The 25,902-nt window shown below is 51.7% G+C and overlaps 1 protein-coding gene and 1 long non-coding RNA gene across 6 annotated transcripts; one reads left to right on the forward strand and one right to left on the reverse strand.

Moving 5' to 3' along the window:
- The first annotated feature begins 441 nt into the window (after positions 1–441).
- Positions 442–2,272, forward strand: LOC111091362. Of its 2 annotated transcripts, none has more exons than XR_005375047.1 (3): positions 442–826; positions 1,095–1,286; positions 2,095–2,272. It is a non-coding gene; the product is annotated as an uncharacterized LOC111091362 (long non-coding RNA). The 2 variants fall into 2 exon arrangements; XR_005375046.1 differs by having other exon boundaries at positions 483–694.
- A 432-nt stretch (positions 2,273–2,704) lies between these two features.
- Positions 2,705–24,405, reverse strand: TPM4 (tropomyosin 4). Of its 4 annotated transcripts, none has more exons than XM_038566990.1 (9): positions 24,208–24,401; positions 18,431–18,556; positions 13,963–14,096; positions 11,637–11,754; positions 11,078–11,148; positions 10,066–10,141; positions 8,392–8,454; positions 8,237–8,306; positions 2,705–4,166 (listed from the first exon to the last, which is right to left on the reverse strand). In XM_038566990.1, the coding sequence occupies exons 1-9, from the start codon at positions 24,319–24,321 to the stop codon at positions 4,084–4,086; spliced, it is 855 nt and encodes a 284-aa protein (XP_038422918.1). In that variant the 5' UTR covers positions 24,322–24,401; the 3' UTR covers positions 2,705–4,083. The 4 variants fall into 4 exon arrangements, with proteins under 4 accessions (XP_038422918.1, XP_038422920.1, XP_038422919.1 ...); XM_038566991.1 differs by lacking the exon at positions 2,705–4,166 and adding an exon at positions 6,958–7,219 and having other exon boundaries at positions 24,208–24,405; XM_038566992.1 differs by lacking the exons at positions 18,431–18,556; positions 24,208–24,401 and adding an exon at positions 17,871–18,183.
- Positions 24,406–25,902: the final 1,497 nt, after the last annotated feature.

The raw sequence follows: 25,902 nt of genomic DNA on the forward strand, positions 1-25,902 counted from the left end.
TCATTGGTCGGCGCTCGGGACAGGGCGGGCTCCAATTGGCCAGCCCTGAAGAGTCGGGGGCTTCAAATGCAGCCCGGCGGGGGGCGTGGCCTCCCGGGTCCCCGCCTTCTTTCCCTCTCCCCCCCCCCCCCACCTCTCCCGGCTCCGGGGCGGCCCCGCCCCCCGGCGGGAGGGGAGGGCGGGGCACGTCGCCAACGGCTCCGCGCGCCCGCGGCTCGGGGGCGGGGCTTGGGACGTGCGTACGGGGCCGGGGGGATCGTTAGGCGCCAGCAGAGGGCGCGCGCGCGGCGGGCCCTGGCTCTCCCGCCCTCACGCCTGCGCAGCCTCAGTAGGCGCTGGGAAGAACGCGGGAAGGGGCCGCGCGGGTGGCCGCGTTGTGCGGCGGCTGCGGCGTCGGGCCCCGGCGCGCGAAGGGGAAGGCAGAGCCGGGGTCGAAGCGAGGTCCCCGCGAGACGTCCTCCGGGGCCTCGGCGCTGGCCAGGGGACCGCTTGGCGCTGCCGGGCCTCCGCCACCCGAGCCGCGAGGCCCTCGGACCTAACCGGAGCCTGCCCAGAGCCCGAGCGCCGGCCGCCCCGCCGCGGATGCAGCCCCGTGAGGATGCTGGGACGTGGCTCCGAGCTTGGTGTTGGCCTGCCCGAGTGGTCCGCACTGGGAAAACAACACCAGGTGGCCCCACTCCGACCCGCCGGCTTGGTACTGGGCTTCCCGCCCGTTGATGGGTTAGAAAACCGAGCTTCAGTGATTTCCCCAGGCTCCCGAATGGGGAACCGGGCCCGAGCTCAGACGCGCAGGCTTGGGAAGCCCGAGATGACCTGCGGGTCGGAGGTGGGCCGCGCCGTCGGGGGGTGCGGGCATCTACACTCGGATCTGGATCCGGGCGCGGCGGGGGGGGGGGGGGGCCGAGGGGGGAGCTTCCAGCGGAGCCGCCGCCCACCCTCCTTGCGGGTGTCTCCCGTCGCCCACGCCTGGCCCCCTCTGGGTGCTGCTCCTCGGATTGTGTCGCAGTCCCCGGGGTCCCCGCGTGTGCTTTAGGCGTTGCCGGTGGTCCCAGGTCTGCTGGCACCCTGGGGCAGCTCGTTCACTCTCCGTACAGGTGATTCTTTGAGGAAATCCATCCCCCAGCCATCCACCAGCCGCTTTCTTGGATTTGGCCCAGGGACTTCGACCTGTCTGGCAACTGAACATGGCAACTTCTACTCCAACGGGCCTGGCCCGAATTGCCTTATGAGTGAAGCCGAAGTCATCCTTGACCCTGCTCTTTCATCGTCTCCCATCTTGGTTCTAAGTAGTTGTTGAACCTTGCTCCTCTCTCCACCCGCCTCCCTGATGATTCTGTTCTCTGATCCAGATTTCCCTCCGCAGTGTACTCCTCCTAAGGCACCTGTCAGTGCCCCCCACTCAGGGTCTGTCAGGATCAGGTCTTCACACTCTGCTCCTAAGCTCTCCCTGCGTTCCACAATACACTTCACGGGATCTGGAACTCCGGGAGATCCGAGATCGGTTTAACAAACCCAGAACACTTCTTTATGTAGCGAGGCACCTGATTGACTGGAACAGTAGTATCCTGAGATTAGGTTGCAGCCCAAGGCGATGGGCAAGAGGGGGGAGAAGGAACTTCTGTCTAGTAATGGTAGGGCCCTTAGAGAAGGCAATTATACTTTAGTCATTGACATTCTCCGCATCTACCATCTAAACAAGGTCACAGGGACGCCTGGGTGGCTCAGTGGTTGAGCTGCTGCCTTTGGCTCAGGGTGTGATCCCCGAGTCCCAGGATCGAGTCCTGCATTGGGCTCTCCCCTGCCTGTGTCTCTGCCTCTCTCTCTCTCAGGTCTCTCATGAATAAATAAATAAAATATTAAAAAAAATAAGCTCACAGCAGCAGCTAAATGTTAATACTCAACATCAAGGAGATGTTTTTAATTGTACTTGGTGGCAAAAAAAAAAATGGTTTGCATACCACATTAGTTTTTTAAAGGCTTTCATTTCTCTTTTTGATTCCCTACCCCACTTCCCCAAGATCAGATCTTGAGGCAGATAGCAGAACAATTCAGGTAGTGAAACTGCAGTCATCTTTTGACACTTTTCTTTTTCAGGTCACCTGCCAGCTGGTCAGCTGTCTTAAGATTACTTCCTCCAGATCACTTCTTCCTTTTCATTCCACGGCAAGCACCATCTGGGGTTAATGGAGACATCTCCCTAACTGGCCTTACTGCCCACTGGTCTGCTCCCACTCTTGTCCTCCTTGAAAATAGACTAAGTGAATTTTCCTAATGTGTTTCTTTGTTGATTAGTCTTTAACAGCTCTCCTCCTGACCAAAGTTTTAAGTTCAGGCTTTCTTCAGTATGGACCCAGCTTACCTACTTCTTTCCTTTATATATGCAGGCAGGCCTTGTGCTTTCCTGACTCAACAGGGACCATTTTCCCTGCTCCTGTCTCATCCTAGTAAAATCCTAGTTATTCTTCACAGCCTGGCTCAGGCATGACTGGGTCTAACAAAGGATAGGGGCTTTTGAATTACTGAGGCAAAGTGCTCTCCTGAATGTAGAGATCATAATCCCCATATGAAGTCATTGTATAAAGCAAGGAACGTTTGTTAATAATCTTGGCACAGTTATCTTTCCCTCCCATCCCATTAACACTCATTGAACAGAGTACCTTCCACGTCACCCCCCCCCCCAAATACATTCTAAAGTTCACACAAATTATAGTTTATGTAAAAATTTATTTGACCAAAATGTAGAAAAAGTGATACTATTACATATGATACAGTTGCAAGAATCTAAATGAAAAGTGGGTTTTATTCAATTGCACAATTTGCTAGTGTACCTTTGGGTAGTGTGATGCTTAATAAATAGGAGTGAGGGGCAGAGGATTTGGATAAGCTAGAAGCAGGGTAATTTTGTCAGCATTGTAAACTTGAGTTGGCCCCCACACTGCTGGGGAATGTGGAATGTTTCAGCTCTGAGATGTTAATCAAGAAAGCAGAAATTACAACAAAGCCAAAATGTGCAGCCCTGCCTACAAAATACTCCATATCCAGTTTAATCAGGAGTTTCTTCTTGGTCTTTTATTAACTTGGTCCTGAAGAAGGAATTAAAGTCCTACATAACTAAATCTTCAGTTTGCCATTCCTGAAGTTTAAAGGAGATGAAACTAGGCCAATTACTTTATCTCTACTTTGCTGTCAGAAAGGCCCCCTTCTGCCCAATATTTGTTAACAACTACTCAGTTATTGATGGCTAGTGGTCTTCCTGATAGGACTTCTCGAAATAAGACTGACTTCTACCCACACTTATTCCTGCTGAATAGACGGTCTCAGATCAGAGCAGACAAGCATGGGTCATTATTGGAATAAGCTATCTGCTCCTCAGAGACCAACTTTAGAATGAGAGGAACATGTAGAAGAGCGTAACATCAAGGATCTATCCAGAAAATATTTGGGTAATTATTATGATTATTTCCTAAGTATTCTCATGCTGACTGCTCAGAGAATGTTTGTTCTGCATGGTGGAGTGTGGGAAAGAGCCAAGATGATTAGGTTAATCTTTCTATGGTTTATGAATTCCCACAAAGCCAGCCCCCTCCCCCTGGCTTTTCACACCGCGCCCCCCCCCCCCCCCCCGGGAAATCCCTACCCATATTTTAATGTGATGGTCCCTGGATACCTGTCGTGTGACACAGTGGCCCAGAAGATTATATATTCCTTGGCCTTTTAAATTGACCCTTGACTAGATACTGGAGTTGTTTTTGAAAGTGTAGGGTTGTCTATTCTCCCAGGAACCAAATGCCCTCAGTCTTAAGAGAGTATGCTCAATATGAAATACCCTGCCTACCTTATGAATAAATGCAACTTAAGGATAAAAATAGAGCTGAAAAAGCTGGTGCCGTTTGAAAAAAAGGAAGGAATTTGATTTAACTGGTGCTCAAAGCTTCTCTGATACAAAATATTTGGTCATGTATTCGTAATTTGCTTGACATTTCCAGCAAAGCGAAGATTCAATAGCAAAAGAAACTTCTTACAAGAAAAGAGAAAGACACGGAGCTCTGGAGTTTCTGTTGGAACAAGACTCTTCTGTTTTGGTTATATACAGTTAAGTTCGTTTAGTGTCTGATCCAGTGTCTGATGTAAGCCCACATTCTCTTCCTTGGCCTGGGCAAGTTTTTCTGGTAAAGATTAAGAGTGGGGGGGAAAATAAATTAATAAGCATCTTTGTTAAGGAAAAAAAGTTTCTAAACTCCACAAACTGTCAAAGTCAGAGCAGAGAAAGTACTTTACATTTTACTTACAGTAGTATACCATGGGATAATAGAGATCAAGCTTCAAAAATATGGGAGTCAGAGTTGTAAGATAAAATACACAGTCTTCAATTAAATTTGAATTTCAAGTAAACAAATAATTTGTTAGTACCAGTATATCCCAAATGTTGCGTGAAATATACTTATGCTAAAAAACTATTCATTGCCTATCTGAAATTCAAATTTAACTGGGTGTCCTATGTTTCCATTTGTTAAATCTGGCAATCTAGAGTTAGAACACCTGCACTTAAACTCCAGCTGTGCTACTGGAATGCGCCATTTAACCTTGCTAACTCTCAGTTTCCCCATCTGTCAAGGATAACAATAGCAATACAGGGCATGGGGATTAGCATAAGGAAAAACAATGAGCACTTCAGAACTGAAGAAGGGTTACACAAACATAAGACTTTAGTCCTAGATATGGGAAACTACATTTCCCCCCCTAGTGCCAGTTAGTTAGCCTTTGGTAGGAAATTATAATCCTGAACCTGATTTTCCTTTGGAGGTTTTGGGAGCGGCCATTTAAATTCCAGGCAAAACTGTGTTACTCTTATCTGTGTCCATAGCAATATATATAGTCAAACCCTAGATAAATGCAACATGCCTCAAAATCTAAGACTATAGGTGAGTTACTACGTGACTGAGCTGACAAATTTTTAAACACTGAAAAAGTAAGGTGCCCTGTAGAGCTATGCATGACAGTGATCATGACAGAACTGGTTTGCAATGAGTGATGGCTGATAACAGACTAGGCCAAGAATCATTAAAATACTGGAGGAAAGCAAAATGCCTCAACCGTGATAGGATCAGCTTGGAAATTTTCAGAAAGGAAAAAGAAAATGACTGCAACGATGGCAGTCTTTCAACTAGAACTGCTGAACCTTTCATCTGATGCAGTTAAAAACATCACGTTGCTATGATTGGGGCGAATTCTGTCAGAGAAACATACAGCGAGTGCCGTGGGCCTGACTAACATGGATGGACAGTGCCCACTCCGTGTGAGCCAGTTTCTCCACAATCTCACCTAACCCTCAGTAACTGAGCTACCACTTTTGCAGAAAAGCTAAGCAGCTTGTTGAAGACCCTCAAATGGCAGGGCTGAGATTCAAACCCAGGTCTCTCCACTACAAATCCTGACCTCCCTTCACCTTGCCACTTGGGATTCCCTGGCAGCCACTCTGTATTAGGTGTGAGATAAAAATGACTTTCTCTTAAAGTATCAATTGCCCTTGAGAAGTGTGACAGGCTCGTAGACTGTCAACGGGTAGTGGCTGATCTCCACAGCCCAAATCTCTGTAAATGAAGTTCCACTTAGGCACTTAGTTAAGCAGAATGACTGGATAAGCAGGGCTGCAGTTATTTCAAAGGGTGGAGGCTACATACATTTGGAAAAATCCCAGGAACAAATATACAGAGTGAACAAACAACACCCACCCCTACATAGTCTAACCTTTCCACGAGCGTAAGTATGTCAGTGTGTGAGGGGAATGGCTTATGGAAAAGCTCAGGGTGGATAACAGGAAACCAGGGAGCGGCTGGGGGTGAAAGGCTATACAGTTTAAGGGGAGAGGGATTTTGGAGGGATGATTATGAAGAATTGGGACAGAGGTTCCCACCTGGATAAGAAATTCTAGGATGAGGGATAAGCTATAGTGACCAAAAAAAACTGATGATCTAATTGGAGATGTTCATTCTACTCCCAGGTTCAAGGGGGAGTCTAGAAGACAAGCTGGGACATCAAGATGGCAGGGTTTCTGAGATAATTTATGGTGGTGTGGATGGGGTGCAGAGAAATGGATAAAATATTTAAAATTTGGATTTTTGTGGAAAAATCTATGAGCTTTCGGTTACTATATGCATGGTCTCTTCATGCCCATAGGCTAACTTTATGAGTTCTCACCAAACCAAACCAAGGTTCCTGCTTTGAGTTAAATTAAGGATGAGAAGATAGATGTTAGCATCTCAGGCAACTTTGTTTGGAACTCGGGAATGAATCATCTCTTTCTGTCTGGCTTTCCAGCAGCTTCCACCCCCTTTCCCTGCTAATGGGATACACTTTCATTCCTTGTGTAGTTGTTTTCTATTTTTTTTTTTTTTTTTTTTTTGTAGTTGTTTTCTAAGGGCAAGGGACAGAGGTGAGGCTCACTGGTGAACTTCCTGGCAGGACAGAGGGCTGGGTAGATGTTCCATGCACAGTGAGGACACAGGGAAACCTGGACACCACTCTCAAAACACAGAGAAAACAAATGCGAAAAGGAAGAAATAAGGAGACCAGAATGCCGTTGCCGCTTTATGAATCCGTAGGTCAAACCCCATTCAAGAGTAGCTTCTTTTTAGACGCAAGCCTGCCAGTTTTTGCGAGTTCTGCTGACTCTACCCAGCTGCTTAAGAGGCTGGATGAGTCTCCATTCAAAAACAATTTCTATTTAAGGAAAAACTGCTATTGGCATGCAGATATAGTTAGCTAGTGCATATTTGAGAGCTCATGCCAAATTGGCTCTTGTTTCCATACAGGCAGAAAAGAATCATGTGGGCACCATTTTCCTTTTGAAATGAGCTCTTCATTCGAACCACCCACTTTCTGTTGTAGCCATCGTCAAGGGCCTCACAGCTACGGTTCAAAAGCGGCAAGTGAAGAAAATGAAAATGAGGGCCTGGGCATGAGGAACGCCTGTCTTTATTTCAGTCACACAGTCACAGACACAGCAGAGGAAAGCTTGAAAGACCAAACCAGGAGGCAGGAAACAGGCTTCTAGAAGCCCACGGGAAGCGTAGGCATCACAGTGAGAAGGCCAACTTCGGTATTGCTAGGACAGAGGGTGGCACCCCAGCTCCCTCTTAGAGAGAGGTCATGTCGTTGAGAGCATGGTCCAGTTCCTCGCTGATAGCTTTGTACTTGAGCTTCTGAGCGTATAGCTCGTCTAGAGGGTGGAGGTCCCCAGGGAGAGAGTTCGGAAGAAGAGGTACAGGGAACAGAACGCGAGGGTCGGAATGGAGTGCCATAGATGAACAATGAGAGGAAGGGAAAAAAAAAGTGAGAAAACAAAGCATGAACTAGAAGAAAGTTTCGTCCTATGTAAAACAAATGAAGCAGCCAAAGATCAATGGAGTGGTTTCTAAGTGATTTGAGGCTCTGGGGGATTAGCCATAATGAGCCTTTAACAGAATGGGGCTCAAAATGGACACAGCTTCTACACCCCAGGTTATTTCCGACTTTCAGTGACATCAGCCAGACCAAAGGTTATACTTTGGGGGGTATTTTCACTTATACGGAAGCCTCACCTCCCAAACCAAACACTGGGACACGTGGTCTGAGGAAGAAGTTTGGCACCCTTTCTGGGTGGGACAGATAGTTTTAGGATGTTCTGTCTGAATCCCAAGATGCTAGAATTTCCCAGTTATTTTATGAAAAACACAGGACAGAATTCTCTCTCTCTCTCTCTTTTTTTTTTTTTTAGTTGGAACTCTTCAAGAGATTCTGGGATATGTGGGCACCAGACTTGCAGACTGGAGTCTTTTTTTTCAGTCTACATTCTCTGTATTTCCATTTTCTCATATTGTGATAAGCTCTGAGCTCTCTGGGAGAGAGCTTCTGTAAAAATGAAAGGCATTTAAAAAATGCAAGGCGTCTTTCAGGAATGAGCAAATTGAAGGAAATTCTGAAGACGTTTAAAACAAAATCAGCCATATTTGGGTCTCTGTATTCACATGTGGCACCAATTAAGCAAAGAGATTTTTTTACTCATTGAAAAATGGAAACCCAGGTCTGAATTTAACTTGCGCTGTCCTGTTCCAGTGCTCCAGATTTCCAGAATGTGCTGTCACTCCGCACTTCACTTTCCCAGGATGAACAAAGCCCAGCTCAACCCCTCCCACCTATCAGCAGACTGTCACGAAGTGGGAGGCAGAACAAACATAATTAGGTAGTAGCTTCATACCTTCCAGGTCATCAATTGTCTTTTCCAGTTTTGCAACCGTTCTCTCTGCAAATTCAGCACGGGTCTCAGCCTAGAAGGAAGGAAAGGAGTCACTATGATTGCTTCAGGACTAGCCGCGAGACGAACTTGAACTAGCTGAGTATGATCATGCTCACCTCTTTCAGTTTGTCGGACAAAAGTTTGATTTCTTCTTCATATTTATCCTCCTTTTCAGAATACTGTGTGAGAAACCAAAACAGTACTTTAAAAGAAAAAAAAAAAGTACCAAAAAAAAAAAAAAAAAGCATAGAAGAATATAGGTTCTCTATTCCTTGGAGAAAAGCATGTACTTGAAGCACTATGGACATGCCCAAGAAGCAAAGTGGACGCAGCATCTTTTCAGGTAGAAAAAAAATGTGTACAAAACTCAAGAGAAAAAAACAACAAAACTCAAGAGAATTTGTCGAGGAGCCCTCTGGGATGGGACTGAGCTGAAGGCCTGGGCTGGATAACTTGAGTTGACATTGTGATGAAGTTGGAGCAGATGGCTGAATGGAAATACAAGCCACAGAGAGCCCTCCACAGCTGGCCTAATTGATGTTTCCAACCCCACTCCCCACCAGCTTTCCCAAACACGTTCTGTGCACTCTCCAGGCTCCCAGCCTTGGGCCCCCCAAACCCCAAAGCATAGGATGTTCCTTTCCCTGTGACTACCTGTCAGAAATTATTCTTGTCTTACAAGGTTCAATTCGGATGTAGTATCAGCTAATCTTTATAGCTGCTCACTACGTTGTTAGATATACTCGATCCCATTTTACAGATGAGTAAAGAGTCACAGAGAGGTTAAGTAGTTTGTTTAGGGTCACATGGCTATGAGGTGACCATACCACGACTGGAACCTGACTCTGGAATTTGAGCTCCTGGCCTTCATCATGCTTTATAGCCCTTTTAAATGTCACCTCCTCATGACACATTCCCCAACTTCCCAAGGTCCCTTTGTTAAAGTCCCTTTATTACTGGGGTCAGAGTCTACTCAACTACAGTCTGAGGCCTTGAAGAGTAGAAGCTATATTACTACTGTAACATCTACCCCCCATGGCCCAGGACAGCATTTAGCATGCACACATGAGCTACAACTGCTCATCAACTCTCCTGGTATCCCTGTTAATACTAATGACACAACTCTAAAACAAGACAGACATAGTCCCTGTCCCTAAGACTTACAACCTAGCAAAGAAGGCATGTAATTAATTATGACAAATGTGATCAACCATCATGATAGGAAAAGAAGTATGTGGGGCTATACAGCCGAGAAACCCCTAACCTAGAGGTTCAGTGCAACTGGAGGGCAGTAGGAGGGCAGGAGACTGAGGAAGTGAGGACAGCGAATTCATAGGGCAGGCCATGGAGGAGTACGTACAGTGTTCCTCGTATGGTTCTATCCTGTAATGACTGCTTTGGGTATGGTTTCAACCTAAAGAGCCCAATTCCACCTCTCATATCTGCTGCTCAATCTTTTAGAGTGTTATTTCTGAGGATCCAAGGGATTCATGAGAGTGAAGCTCTGTATACAATCTTGCTCAGATCTCCCTAAAAGGAGCCTGACCAGGTACGAATCCCATAGTCCATCTCCACCTCACAGAAAGTGGAGATAAAAGATGGTGCAAAGACCCTACTGAAGGAAATCTAACCACCGGACAGTTCTTTCTATGGGGGAAAAACCTTGTTTCTGGGCACCAAAGCTACTGTTAGGAAATACAGGTTAGACCCCTGATACCCTGGCATACTCCCAAGCATCATGGGAGAAGAAAAAAGTCCAATGAATCACCAATGCCAAGCCAACCACCAACCTTTTCAGATGCAGCCTCGAGTGACTTCAGATTGTTAGTGACATTCTTGAGTTCTTCTTCTAGGTCACCACATTTACTGTGCAAAGACAAAGAAGTTTTATGTCCCATCCTCCCTAGCAAGGCAATTCCCCTGAAAGCTTTCAAAAAGAGGAATCCACGCTGCCTAGGGCCCCCAGAAGGAATGCGGGGGAAAAATGTTAATGGCTTTTTTCAGAGCTATAATGCTGTGCACTTATCAAAACCCTATCATGCCTGGCAAAGGCGCAGCAGGCCGAGGAATATTTGGAAGGTTTGTAAAGCACTCCTGGGCTCTCGCCAAGGGTGAGGCAACAGGGACTTGTGAAATCTATGATTGATGAGGCTAACTCCGGAAGGTGTAAGAATGAAATGGAGTGCAGGAGGCTGAGATACAGCAATCAGTTTGCACCCAACACTCCAGGAGGCAAGCTCTGAATGGATTTGCGAAACTAGATCCTCTCTCTCAGCACTGCAGGATGCTCCACTGGGCTGAACTCCTCACAGAAAGCCAAGGGGAGAGGCTTTTTGTTTGTTCAGAGCTTGCAGGACCTGTGGTCAGCTTCTCACCTCCACACCCCCCAACCCCAGGAATGTGTCACAGGCAAACAATGACATCAAGAACAAGGCAGTGAAACGCTGACAAATCAGCCTTCCATAGGTAAGTGTTCTCTTAAGAAGGCACAGCCTCCTGAGCTATCCTTTCTGGGAAAATGGGACTTCCAGGTTTCTCTGCTACTGCCTTGCTCACTTCTATTTCCCAATACCTTTGTGGGAAGAGTCAACACATAGGCAGCACTTTCCAGGGCAGCAAGAACAAAAAGACACTCTCTGTTAGCCAGGGAGGCCCGGAGGAGGGGCCGAGCTACGACTCCCAGCTGCCCATCCAAGTGAGCAGAGGCCTTACCGAGTCAGTCAATTTCCTACCTGACAAACTCCCTCCCACTGTGCCCTAGGAGCCCAGCTGGGTCCCTCTCTGTCCCGCTCTACCACTCACAGTTCAGACACCTCGGCACGCTCCTCCGCCCTCTCCAGCTCGCCTTCCAGGATGACCAATTTACGAGCCACCTGCAGACAGAAAGGATCAACTGAGACCCCCAACATCCATGTCCACTAGGATGCCCCCTGCCACCGCCCTCATAGACAGCAAGGCTTCATCCAGATCATCTGCGAAGATGTGGGCCCCAGAAGTGAGGCAGACGTCGGGGAAGCCGACTACCGAGGCCGGCAGGAAAGCAACTGAGCTTTCGTGGTCTGAAGATCTCGGATTCCCAATTTGAGCCAAACCGTACTAAAACACCCGGTAGCGAGACAAAAAGTGATCTGATCAATTGGTTTCCCTACTAAGGAAGACAAGTGTCACACAATTCCCCGGGCCTTTCTGGCATTGTGGAAGATAGTTTCCTAGCCAAGTGGCTATCTCTGGAAGAACAGATGTGGACACAGAAGGACAGCTGAACTAACCAAAAGCTTCCTTTGGCGGCCCCAGGGCTCTCCCTATCGCAGATCCATTTCCTCCCCACTTCCTGCTGCTGCCATCTGCCAGCCCCACTCACCTCCTCATACTTGCGGTCGGCCTCCTCAGCGATGTGCTTGGCCTCTTTGAGCTGCATCTCCTGAATCTCCATCTTCTCCTCATCTTTCATGGCCCGGTTTTCTATCACCTTCATTCCTCTGCAAGGAGCAAGCTTGTCATTACTTTCACAGGTTACCGCTCATCATACAGCTGCATACATCTGCTCATCCAAATACCCCTCTCACATCTATCTACCAAGAACCATGCTCTAAAGAGTACATTGAAAAGCGGTTCTCATTCACTTCCCCTTTGCCCTCAACTTCATGAATGCCCTATGAGGGACACCATCCCCACTTTACGGAGGAAGAAGCTGAGGCATAGGCCAAGTAAGTTGCTCAAGGTTGTGTAGCTAGTAAGTGGCAGAGCTGGGATTCCAACTCCAGTGATCTGGCTCCAGGGTCCATACTCCCATCCTATACAGCCTCTCACTGACTAGTAACAAGAGGTACTTATGTGCCAACAGTTACCACAATGTGATGAGGTCTGGGACAGCCTTGCTGTGGGAATGATGAGTTCTACCGCACGGGGGGCAGAGGTGTGTTATGTGTCATGGAAGCCTTTCCAGAAGAGAATACAGGGAAGCAGAGGATGGTTTCAAAAACAATGAATGGAAACCAGAAAGATGAAGGGAGTACAGTGGGAAGACCAGGTCAGAGGCAGATGCCCACAAAGGGAAGGGTGAGAAGGACCTGAACTGAAGTGGATACATCCAGTCTGGAAAGGACAGTGTCCTGGGACAGCTGGGAATGTACTGCACAGCTTGGTGACTATGAACTGAGCTCACTGGCCTGCACTGCTTGGAGTGTACTACTTAAGATCAGATACCTCCAAAGAGGCCAACCCAGGATAATGTACTGACGTGTGTCACGCCTGCCCTGAGCGGAGGACCATACAGGTCTTGCTGTTCAATAAAGACTTCCATTTGGGCTGTCACTAGTGTTTCTAACTCACTGTCAAGACGTCTTCACATCTGTGCTAAGCCTTAACCTCAGCATCCGAGCAAGCTTGGGAAACCTTTGCAGCACTGGAGAGATCAAAGTGACTTGCCCAATATGAAGTAAGCAGCAGTGGAAAAGACCTGAATCTCAATCCTCTGGTTCCCAAGTATAGAATTCTTTCTACCATAACCAGCAGCCTCCTAACAAGGGTGTCACCAAAGGTCTCTGGTGATAGGAAACAGATAAGTGAGGGGCCCTCCCAGGCTCTCTGGGTTTGGTGAGGTCCTGGAAGTGAGACACCTGGCCAGCCTGGTCTGCCTATGAACATGGGCAACAGCTAACCCAGGCCCCAGGCACAGCTATGAGCAACCTGTGACCAGATCCTCCATACTTTTTGGTGGCTGAAGCAGAGTCTCCACTGGGGTGTATGCCCTCCCCTGACACAGGCCACTCCACTGCCTGGGGAAGAAATTTCCTACATGGGCAACTGGCAAAGTCAATCTCCAAGACTCCCCAGTTGGTTCTGAGTCTCCAATTTATGGTTACAACAGCATAATCAAAAATTAATCCTTTGGAGGGGTTTATACCAGGAACCCACAGTGGATGGGTGAAATGAGAATCCTGGTGTGATCGTGTGGTAGATACACAATGACCAGTGGCCCAGCCCACACCATCACCACACAAGGAACCCATTTACCACCACACAGAGACGGCTGCTTCTGTGAATTACACAATCTGCCCTCAGTCCTCCAGAGCCTGCACCAAGGAACGCAGAATTATCCTGCTCTGGAGGACGGAGTAACCTTTTGGAGGCCCAAATGTAGAGGGCATGCCACAGAGGTGAGGGACACTGTCAGTTCCAAGTACGTTAATGGTGCTGGTTTGCATGTGTCCTTGACACACAGTTGTCACTGCCCAGCAATCTAAAGCCTGCCTGATGGGAGGGTGTTAACAATCCATCCATCCATATGGCCCATTTCAAGTTTTCACCTCCCTTCCCCCTCTCCCATTCCCCAGGGAACTTGGTATCCTGAGAACACCAGTGAGATGCACTGGCTCTCAGAAAACACACGAAATAGCCCTCTGCAAACTGGTGGCCAGTGACAGTCATATTTGTAGGCTTACATCTACCCATTTTTAAATCTTCTCTGCCGGTTTTGAGTTTTCTTCATAATCACCCCAATGACAAACACTTCTACATAGCATGGCAGCCCACAAGGCACTGTCGTGCCTTCCTATGTGTGTGCACATGAGCACGTCCATGTTGTCTCCTTCAGTTGCACCCCGGCTCTAGGTGGTGAGCCACATAGCACAATCCCCACTTCTGAGAAGCAAACACTGATGCCGCCAGGTCTAAAGTGTCCTTACCTCTCGCTCTCATCCGCAGCCTTTTCTGCCTCTTCCAGCTTCTGCAGGGCTGTGGCCAGCCGTTCCTGAGCCCTGTCCAGCTCCTCCTCCACCAGCTGGATGCGTCGATTGAGAGCTGCTACATCCCCTTCGGCCTGGGGAGGTCAGAGGTGCAGCCGGGTTAAGAAGGAAAAGGCCAGCCTGGCAGCAGGGAGTCCCCAGCTCACATGGCACTCTTCCCTTGGTTGACAGGCTCCCCCCTACCCCCAAAGCCCACCCGGGAATGCAGGCAGTAAGGAATTCACACTCTCCTCTGGAGAATGTGAATTTTCCATTATGATCTCCCCCGAAAACATCCGGGAACATCCACCACTCAAGGACAAAGATGTGTATCTCAGTATAGGACAGGCAGTCAAGTCAACGCAGAAGAGTGACAAGTGTACCCCATGCTGTGAGAAGACAGCGCTGGCTGGCCTCTCTGGGATTCCCAGAGACTAAGGCCACCAGTGCCCTGGCTCACCCTGTCATATAAGGAGCTCCTCCGCTCCCTGTCACCTCCATGGTAAGAGGCATGCAAGAGCATGGAAGCCTCAGTTCAACATTGGCCATGCAACATGGGAGAGGTGGGTGACACCATCAGAACACCACCCTGAACTAGGTCTGGCCCAGAGATAAAGGGACAAAAAAATCTAAGTAAGGAAAGAGAACTCGGTTACAGGCACAGAAGGGATGTCGGAACAGTGATACCGGCTTTTCAAGGTATTTTCACCTACGAGGAAGGTAATATGGCAGCATACATAAAAATAGGAACTCCAGACTCAAAGAGCCCTGGGTCAGAATCCCTTGTTTGGCCAATTTGTAGCCATGTGGCATTGGGCAGGTTGCTTCACTGCTCTGAGCCTCCCCCGTCCCAACACCACAAATACCTGTCACTGAGGGTGTGGCATCGCACCTGGTGTGTGGGAAGTCCTATGATTTCACCTCATTTAATCCTCCAGTGTTTTACAACGGGGAAAGTGAGAGGTCCAACTACGTGCAGTCAGAACTGGTGAGAAATGGCCTCAGGAACCCCAGCCCACGGCTCTTCCCTGGCTGAACCTGTTTATACCCTGCGGAGTCCCGTGGGGGCTTCGAGGGCAGCCACCCGCAGCAAGAAATATTGAAGAGTTGGTGAAATTTGACTCAACCAAGAGGAAATGTGGGAAGCTACACTGGCTGCTTCATATCAAGGCAATCTCTGAAGTGGGGAAGGCCATAAAAATTAGTAGGAAACTGCTCCCTCCCCTAACCCCCTGAATTTATAAGCCAAAAAAAAAAAAAAAAAGTGAAAGAATGAGGCCAGAGATGCTGAAAAACGCAGAGATTCAGGAAACTTTCCTCAGCTCCAGATTCTTAGCAGCAGATGGAGGGCATACTCCCACAGGTGTTTCTGATTGCAACTTCCTATGAAACACCAATTTGGAGAATACATTAAAACCACCAATGAACTATTTTAAGAAATTCACCCACTTCTTCCAAGGAGTGGGTGCCTTTTATTCTTTTTAATAACATGAATCTTAATTCCTTCAGCAATGGGGGCGGGTATTAATCTTTTTTCCCTCAATAGTTGTTAGTACTCCAAAAACCAACACCACAACCTAATTCCAGAACATGTTCATCAACCCCTCCCCCCCAAAGAAACACCATCCGCATTAGCAAAGTATTGATTTTTAAAATCATACAAATGTGCTCTATTCATGAGTTGTCTCTTAAAAATTAAAGTGAGACTTTCCTGATGTGGGGAGCTCTGAATCCTGAAAATCATGCATTTGGCACATTTTCAACTGTCCGGGATTCAAAGAATGCTGATCCACACAACTATATACATGCAGACATATATATGTATTTTTGAAAAACTGCTAGTCACTGCTAGTCATTTTGGGCTCCACCCCTTCCTGCAATCAAAGCTTCTACACTCTACAAAGGATTTCCCTTATAAGGTAAAAGAGGCTTGCTAGATACATGTGGCAAGGGAACAGGAAGATGTCGGTTAATCACACAAAAATCTAAACGAAACCAGCTGTTGGGAGGCAGACCCAGAAGTCTGCCACACGCCGGCTCTTGGCTTTCTCCACAAGAGACTGAGAAACCTTTTATTTTTTGCCCTCCCCTCTGGGCTCAGTTCCTTTGCCCAAGAACTTTCTTCAGACTTCCCCGTCCTGATCAAGAGGAGCATGCTTTGAAAAGCAAACTTTTGAAGAAATCCACAACTTTCCAAAAACATCTTTCCTCCCAACTGGACGGTCCTACTCCTCAATCTTGGCTCGAGGCTGAGGGCCATTTTTAAGCAGGAGTAATTGTCCTCCAGCGAGATGACTTGGGATGAGATCAGAGGGAGGGTTCTGCTGGTTACTTGTGTGAAAGAGGCCAAAGCAGCTACTGTTTGAGGTTTGCACCAGGTTTCTGAGGCCTCCTCACGCCAGAGCTACCCTGACAGGACGAAAGGCTTCCACTCAGGCCAACACTCAGGCGGTGTGGGGCTCTCCTCCAGACTTGTCAATACCTGGGGCACCTTTTCCACTTCTGGGGTCTGCACCCTTGAGCCTTGAAACTCCAGCTTTCGGGGGCCCTGGGCTTCCACCCTCTCCCCCAACTTTCTTGCACACCTAGGTCTCTTTTTCCCAGCAAACTCTTATGCTATAATCATAAATGCTCAACTTCCATTTTGAAGCCTGCCCCGCCGGGTGATTGCTTCCCCGTCCTGCTCGCACAACGAACCCCCTCTGCAATGCTACCAGCCAGCCTGATTTGTACCCATCACACCCATTAGACTGAGCTCTTCTGAGGTGACAGGGAGGGCTGGAAAGACTGCCCTGCCCAGGAACTGAACACCTACTATGTGCCGTTCCTCCCGGACCCTCCCAACCATCCTAGGGGGCCAGCATTAGGGTCACCGCTGCTTTACGGATGGGGAGGCACGCTCCCAGGGGTTAAGGACAAGTGGTAGGAGATGGATGGCGTTAGAATCCCGACGCCTCCCCAGCCCCGGGAGTTGCCACCATCGGTCCAGCCCCGAGGGGCAGTCGGAGGCAGGAGGGAGGGCGGAGAGAGCCCTCCTCCTACAGCCCCATTATCTGTCTCAGGCCCCACAGCGAGGATCTGGGGCACACCAAACCGTCTTGGGTCGAGGGCCCCCGAGCTAACATCCCTAAGATCTTCTGGAGAAAGGCGGGGTCCCGCGGCCGGTCGCTCGGCTGCCGGGACCAGGCGGGGAGGGAAAGGCCGGCGGCTCCGGGCTGCACTTCCGCCCCCCGCCGGGAGCAGACACGTCGCCGCCGCGCCCCGGGAACAGCTGGGAAAGTTCAGCTGGAGCCGGGAAGCCGCGTAAGGGGGAGAAAGTGCGACGCCCCCCACCCCCACCCCAGTCCGGGCCGGCTCGTCCAGCCCAGACAATGGAAGCTCAATGTTTCCACTCTCACTTCCCGCTCCAAGGTCCAGCCGCCGGCCGCCTCCACCCCCCGCCCAGGACCCCGGCGCCAGCCCGGAGTCGCACGGCAGCGCGGCGCCCCCACCCCCCTCCCCACTCCGGGATCCTGCGTCCTCCTCGGCCCCATCCCCCCATTACCCGCTCGGCCGGCCACGCCCGATCCGGATGCGGCGCCCCCTCCCCCGTCCCAGGCTCGGGGAGGAGGATGACTGCGGAGGAAGGGTGGTCTCAGCGGCCGGCCCGGGGAAGGGGGTGCAAGTCGGCGATCCGGGAGCTGCCAGGCCAGAGGGCTGATGGGGGGGGGGGGGGCACCGGGTAGTGGCCGCCGAGCGCAGGCGGGGAGCGCGGGAAGCGAGCGGCGCAGAGAGAAGGGGGGGAGCGCGCGCTGGGCCGGGGGCGCCGGGGGTGCCGGGGGTGCCGGGGGCGCGGGGGGTGCCGGGGGCGCCCGGGCGCGGGCTCTCACTTTCTCGCGCCGCTCGCGCTCGCCGTCCAGCTCCCGCTGCAGGCCCTGCGCGCGGTCCTCCGCCTCGTCCGCCTGCTGCTGCAGGGCCTGGATCTTGCGTTTCACCGCCTCCAGGGAGTTGAGGCCGGCCATGGCGCGGAGGCGCGGAGGCGCGGAGGCGCACGCAGCGGGCGGCGGGCAGCGGCGGGCGCTCGGCTCGGCTCGGCTCGGCTCCGGCGAAAGCTGCACCAGCCGCGCCCCGGCCCCCGAGCCTTTGCCTGCGCGGGGGCCGCCCCCGCCTCTCCCCGCCCCCGGCCCGGCCGCCGTCGGGGCGATGAGGTCACCCGGCCCGGCCGCCGACGTCAGCACCGCTGGGGGAGGGCCTGACGTCGGCACCGCTGGCCACAGCTGCTGGAAAGTGCCCCTTTTCGGGACTTATTTGGAGAAAGCGCCGGGAGGCACCGCCTTCTCCTCCTCCTCCTCCTCTTCCTCCGGCGCTGCCCGCCCGCCTGCCCGGCCCGGCCCGGGCCCGGGGCTCCCGCCTGGCCCAGCCGCCGGTGCCCCCACCACTGCGCACGTACGTCGGAGGCTTTCTTCTCCGTCAGCTCCAGCTTCTCCTGGGCGTCCTTCAGGTTCTCGGAGTATTTGTCCAGCTCATCCTCCGTCCCCTTCAGCTTCTTCTGGAGGTGCGTCAGCTCCTCTTCCACCTGGGGACAGACGGGGGACGTGTCAGCCTGGGGCCACGCGCCCGAGGCGCAGGGCCGTCTCCCTCAGTCACCAGGGCCCTCAGTCTGGGCCTCAGTTGCCTCAGCTGCAAAACGGGGATAGGGATACAGTGCCCCACTCCAGTGCTACCTGTTAGTATGGTTTTCACCTCCTCCCCATCTCTTGGGACCAGCTGCGCTTATCTTTTCGGGAGTCCTGGATACTCTTTCAGAATCGCTTACAGATTTTGCGAAATGAGTACCGGAAACACACTTCCCAGAAACACACATCCGATTTTACATCCCAGTTTCAGGGATGCCGACTGCTGGTGGCCCTGAGGTAGGCAGCAGTAGGAGTCTCCTACTCTGGGCCTAGACCATCCTCCGAACCCCAGCCTGCCCCCCTCTAGTTCGGCCTCCTACATTGGCAGCCAGAGGAAATTTCTAATTGTATGTTTGCCCTCCCCCTGCCTACAACTGCCATGGCTCCCCGTTGTCCAGGAGAGGAATTCTCAGACTTTCTCACAAAATACCCTGAAGGGTTGGGACCCCTGGAGGGCTCAGTAAGTTAAGCCTCGGGTTCTTGATTTTGGCTCAGGTCATGCTCTCAGGATTGTGAACTCGGGGAGGTGAGATGGAGCCGCTAGTCCAGTTGGCACTGGGCGTGGAGCCTGCTTAAGATTCTCCCTCTCCCTGTACCTCTGCCCCTTGCCTTCACCCCCACCCGGTGCTTTCTCTCTCTCTCTCTCTCTGTCTCTCAAGAAAAAAACCGAAATACTCTGAAAGATTGAAGGACTCAGGCCTGCCCCACTCCTGTACTTGGGGGCTTGGCTAGAAGAGGGATGCTCCTCAAAGACCACTTTCTTCCAAGGCTAAGGTTAAATCTTTAAAATTATTGCACATCTGGCTTGTGTTCATTTAATGCAAATGTCCCCCACATTCCTCAAATTTTTGGTTCTTTGTTTATCCTGGGAGCCTTGTCCCTTTCTTGGCACCCCAGTTTGAAAAGTTCACGTCTATGGGATACAAACCACAGACCCTCCATCTCCATCACCCTCCACCACACCAGTCACGAGTCCGCTCCGGAAGCCTTCTCTGTCACCTCTAGGCTGCACCTCCCTCCCTAACTCTGGTCCATGGTGGTCAGTCCAGCTCATAATTTGATCTGACTTATGTTTGACCCCCTCGTCCAGTCCATGCTCCCAGGGTGGGCCAGCAGCCGTCTCTGGGCCCTGCTTCATCGTCAGCTTCCTCTTCCCAGCAAGAAGCCCAGAGAGGTGGAGTGACTCTCTAGGTCACACAGCACAGAATTTGAACCCACTCTGGACAGGCCCTTATGCCAGGCCTGATTTCCTGCATCTCTTTCTGACTTCTTTTCTCTAACTTCCCGAAGAAAGTATGTTATAAAAGCTGATTTGGCTTCTAGGTCAAGCTCTGAATCTGATCTGGGTTACACATTCACCCCTGAGATGATATGTGAAATGTGCCAGATGCTTTATGTGTGTGTGCCCATGCAAATTCCCTCTCTCTCTCTCTCTCTCTTTTAGATTTATTTTAGAGAGAGAGAGAGAGCACAAGTGAGAGGGGTAAAAGGAGAAGGAGAGAGAATCTCAAGCAGATTCCATGCTGAGAGTATAGCCCAATGAGCTTGATCTCACAACTCTGAGAACACAACCTGAGCCAAAACCAAGAGTCAGACGCGTAACCAACTGTGCCACGCAGGTGCCCCCATGCAAATTCTCAAAAGGCCCCTGTCCCATCTTCAAGGCCACCAAATGTCCTACTGCTGAGTTAGGAAATGGGGAGTGGAGGCTCAGAAGAGGAGGGTGACAGCAACTTAGGCCTATGTCAGTCTCCACAGGGCCTGATCTTGACCTTCAGGCAATAAGCCCAGAAGCCTGGCTCCAAATCCCAGCTGTATGACCTCTGTCCCCTTTTCTGGCCTCAGTCTTCTCATCTGCAAAATGGAAGCCTTGACATGGTAGTCTCTGAGAGCTTAGCACTCCTGTAAAACTTCTGGCTTGACTGAGAAAATGAGCCAGCATGACCCAGCATTCACCTGACTTCCTCCTGGAAGGATCTGTGGGGTGCAACATTTACTAGGTGCCAGCTATGTGCCCAGCATAGCACTCTCTTAATGTGACAGAGTGAGAGCAAGTTCTGCAGCTTTGGGCTCATCCAGGTGGAAAGATGGTTGGGTTTTTCATGACATTTTCGAGCCGGGTTTGGATAACAAGGAGTGGGGACCGCGATAACGTGGGTAGGGGGCTATGAAGTGTTTAGAAAGTACCAGGCCCACTACATGTACTGTCTCACTGAAGCTGCATGTCACAGAAGGGTAAACTGAGTCCTAGCATGAGGAAGGGACTTGCCCTGGGCCATACAGATAGGGGACTTGAACTCTTGGCAGACTGATTCCAAAGCTGGTTCACTTGACTTCTAGGTGATGCATGCCTACTGCCCAGCACACCCTCTTCCACTCCCAGCGCCAATGTCTCCTCCCCTGGGAGGCCTGCCCTGCCGCCCTGGGCAGAGCCTCACCACCCCCTTGGACCATCCCAGTCCCTGTCCTGCCCTCTGGTCCAGCCCTGACTGCTGAGGCAAGGGGCGTCCCTCCATATTTGGCTCCATCTCTCCCAGCTTGGGCCCCTCCAGAGTTGGGCAGAGCTCAGGTCACGCTGAGCCCCTGAGCCGAGCCCCAGCATCACTCAGCGTGGGGGCTGGGCCGAGTGCTCACCAAGGCAGTCCAGAGGAAGTTTGCAGGATGAATCAATGACACACCCCAAACCCTTCAGTGGTTGGAGCCAGGTAGAAAAAAATCAGTAAGACTGACAAATCAGGTTCCTTTCCCTCGTCCGATTTCTAAGCATGAAGCGTGTGCTGGTGTATGGCACCTTGCGGGGAGGGTAGCCTTGCCCTGGCTCTGGAAGGTCTCCGACAAGTCACTTCCTTCTGTGGGCCTCAGTTTCCCTGCCGGTAAAATGGTTAAGAAGGTCACAGAATTCACACCTTAGTCCTTGTAAATGGAGCCCTAGGACAGGGCTGAGGCAGGATGTGGGGTCAAAGGCCAGTTGTGGCGGATGTCACTGCCCTGGGAGGGGAGCGAGCAGGAAACGGGGAGGGCTGGGCCTCCTGGTCCTGTTCCCACACTGGACAAACAGGACCTAGAATGGAGATTTTGCTGCAGGGTCCTCAAGGGGCAGGCTGACCCCAGGACCCACACCCTGCCCCCCTGAAGTATAAGGCACTCTAGGTAAATCAAGTCCGTCATTGCCTCCTGCCTCTGTTCCCAGGCAGGACAGGCCATCAGGCCCCTTAGGAATATGGCCTCTGCTTTGGGCTTCTGGAATCTTGGGTTCCATGCCTGGCCATCAGAAAGTAGCCTGTGCCCCCATTTCACAGATAAGAACACTGAAGGTTCAGAGAGGGGCAGCAATGTGTCCTGAGTCAAAGTTAGAAGACCCAGCCTGGATGCGACCACAAGTCCACCCCAGTGGGTGGCTTTGTGGAAAAACAAGAACAGAATGAAAATCCGGCTGGAGGCCACAGAACCTGTCCCTGCCTTTTGGCCGTGCAGCTGGCTGGAGGCATTGAGAAGCCTTCAATTTTGAATTTGTGTCTGCCTTGGGAGATTATGCTGTATCAGTCACTCACACCTTAGTGAACATTAGAGCCAGAAACTTGCCTTTCTCTGAACCCCTAGCTAAACCTCTCTCTCATGGCAAGGGCTAAATGACGGATGGAAGCAAGCAGCTCAGGACTGGTGGGAGAAGGGTGTCTGTCAGGGAGGGGAACCAGGAGGGAGGAAGGGAGTATAGCAGGGAGTGCTGGGGTGGGGCTGGCCTTTGTGAATGTGTCACAGGCTCTTAGGGAAGCCCGGGATCACTGGGGGATGGGGGAGGCCCAAAGGGGAAGTAGGGCAGGGCAGGAAATAATCCTGCATTTATTGAGTGCTTACTCTGTGCCAGGCACCAGGACAAGTGCTCCACCTGCAGTCACCTCTAATCCTTCCGTGGCCGTAAGGGAAGCACCATTGTCACTTTCCTGTCTCAAATGTGGGGCCACTGAGGCACAGACCAGCGAAGGCCTTTTGCTCCACGGTGCCCAGTGACCTAGTTGAACAGAGCCAGGCTGAGCTCAGAGCCTGCCCTTTTTACCTGCCAAGCTGGCCTGGCGTCTGGACTAGGCAGGGCTAGGCACATAGTGTCACTGTCCTGGGTGGCTCCTGGGACTTATCTGAGACCTTGATGCTCCTGAGGGCTGGGTCGTTGATGGTGGGGGAGTGGGGGAGCCCTGTGGGGGGCAGGGTGCTGCGGAGAGAGCAGCACTCCCTGTCTCCTCTTACTGGCTGATCCACCACCCAGCCCCCGACAGCTGACATCTGCTCTGCTCCAGGCCGTGGCCTTGGGACTGCCCAGCCCAGGCCTCTGTCCACTCGCTGCATTGGCTCCCTGGTGTACCCTATGGCCAGAGTCTTCTGGAAAGCTTGTCTCCAGAGCTCTAGGTCCACGGCCTCCACCTGCCACTGGCACCCTCACCTTTCCCGTCTGGGCTCCCAGCAGGGACAGCCCGGGCACCTGAGATGCACAGAGATGCATCGAGATCCTCAGGTTCACCCCTAAATCTCCAACCATCCCAGGCCCCAGATTCTCTCTCAGTTGCCCCAGCAGCTAGACATAGCTGGCCCCACCACACACCCATACTCGGCCGCCCTTCCTACACAGTCACACCTGGGACTGTCCTGACATGGGGACAAGGTGACGCACACTCACACATAGCTCCCCACTGCCCTCTTCACCACTACACATGCCCATGCACGCGCGCACACACACACACTCTGACAGCAATCACCCCAACAAGCACACACATGCCAATACAAATACAGTCACCTCGACACACACATACTCCCTGATACACACACATTCCATTACCGTCATGTCAACTTTGGCACAGGCACACACACAGCCAGCCTCTGCCCGCTGTGTCAACTTTGGCGCACACACACGCACACACAAACCCATGGCAATACCACCACCAACGCCCTCACAGACTCACGAACACATCCAAACTCTTCTCATACCCACCTTCCGACAACCACACGCTCATGCCTCTGTCTGCACGTACTGATTGTCACAGATGCATTTACTCCTCCACACTCTCTCCAGCCAAAACACACACACTCACACCCCACTTGTGCACACCCCACCTGTGCACACACGGAAGTGCCCAAACGCACAAATACACTCTCACACATGACATCAATCAACCACCCCTTCTACTACACACAACCCCACACACTCACACTCTTATCCCAACACACCTACATGCGCACTCCAGCTTGCATACTCCTCCAGCATGCACAAATACCCCTCCCTTGCCCGTGTGTGCATTCACTCTCACTTTGCTTGCCCCGGCCCTGCTAGGGTATCGTCACCTCTCTCTCCCATAAATAAAGATTTTATTTATCAGGGACCCTGGGAAGACAATGGTCCCCTCACTCTTGGCCAGAGCATCACCCCCTGTCCCTGCCGTGACTCTAGGCACTAAGGATTCTGAGATTCCCACTTGGGGTCCCAGAGCCTGGCCTCCGGGACCAGGAGCAGCCCAGAGAGGGCACTGGGTAGCCAGACCCGGCCCAGCAGATGGCACCTCACCTGCTTGCACTTTTCCTCCGCAGCTTTCTTATCCGACTCCGCCTGCTCGGCCCGGTCGATGGCATTCTCCTTGTCCAGCTTCAGCATCTGCATCTTCTTCTTGATGGCCTCCATGGCTGGGCGGTGGGGCGCGGGCACAGAGGACTCTGCGGAGGGGGCTGCGCTGCGGGCCGGGGCGAGTGAGCAGCCGGGCGGGGGTGAGGCCCTTATAGGCTCCCGGGCGCACCGCCCCGCTGCCGGGCGAGTCCTGGAGGAGGCCCAAGCCCAGGCCGCCGGGCCAGCCGCCACTCGCTTGCTCAGGAGGACTTGGCCAGCTCACCCGCCGCCCCACAGCCCTCGCCTTATTTGGGCCTAGGATTTTCTCAAAGGAAAAAAAAAAGAAAAGAAAAAGCCCGACCCGTTTCCATTTTTAACCTGGTGACACAGGTCCCTTGTGGGCGTGCGGGCACAGCGCTGGCTCAGGAGGACCCTGGCAACCTATCGGCCGGCCTCAATTTGCCCACCTGTGCTGGGGAGCACAGAAGAGGGCTTGCTTGTGGGTGCAGGGTAGGGGCGAGGTAGGGTGGGGAGGCGCCTGTCCCCCTTCTCTGCTCTGGTCCTGCCTCCAGGTGTTGGGAGTTAGAACTCCATCCCATTTCCCACTGCTCTGGGGGCTCCCTGGGTTATCCCCTTCTATCTGGCAAGTCTCTGACTCATCATCTTCTCCCCTGGTCTCCTTTCCAATGAGCGTCTCTATGTCTCTCTCTGTCTCTGTGTCTCTCCACCCCGTGTTTGTTCATTTCCCTGTCTCCCCATCTCTCGTGGTCTTGTTCTCTCGGATTCTCTCTGTATCTCTTTGTCTTTGTCTCTCTATCCCTTCAGATTCTTCCCTTGTCCTTCTGTCTTCTCCTGTGTCTGTCTCTCTGTCATCAACCCTGCCCCTGTGGGCCAGCATCACCAGCGTGAGATTGACCTGCATCATGCCTTGGAAATTCTTGGAGGCCAAGGCCAGCCCAGACCAGGCCCTGATGCCCTCCTTAGATGGCACCACCCTCGCTTCCCCGCTCAGTGTCCGTCTGTGGCTCCCCAGCACCACTGGAACAGGAGGTGGCCTTAGCTCATCTTGTCACCCAGACTCCTACCCACTGCTCTCTCCCCAGTACTGCTTCCCAGGCGGGGTTGTGGTTTCCCCACCTCCAGGCCTTTGTAGGTAGGAGTACCCTCCCGCACCTCGTTGCGCTTTTCCTCTGTCCTCCAACAATCTGCCTTCAGAAAGGTGTATTCACTCCTTTTTTCATGCGATGAACACTGAGAGCCTTTCACGTTTCAGAATGTGGCACCTCCTACTGTTGTTCTGTTGCCTGTGTGTGCACAGTACGTTGTTCTGTTGTCAGTTCTGGACTGTGAGCTGCTTTGGGGCGGGCCTGTGCCTCAGCCTTGTCTGTGGGTGTCCTCTAGGAGATCAGAGAACTCTTGTTAATTAAAGTGAACCGTTACCCCTATGCATTCACATACCACTGCCCGTACCCCATACTTCTCCACTAGGAAATTCTATTCATCCTTTATTTTTTTTTCCTAAAGATTTTATTTATTTGGGAGAAAGAGCATGAGACAGAGTGAACAAGCAGAGCGGGGTGGGGGTGGAGGGGAGAGGGAGAAGCAGGCTCTCCGCCTGAGCAAGGAGCCCAATGTGGGGCTTGACCCCAGGACCCTGAG

Source organism: Canis lupus, chromosome 20 (assembly GCF_011100685.1).
Source record: "Canis lupus familiaris isolate Mischka breed German Shepherd chromosome 20, alternate assembly UU_Cfam_GSD_1.0, whole genome shotgun sequence".
Lineage (NCBI taxonomy): Eukaryota > Metazoa > Chordata > Mammalia > Carnivora > Canidae > Canis > Canis lupus.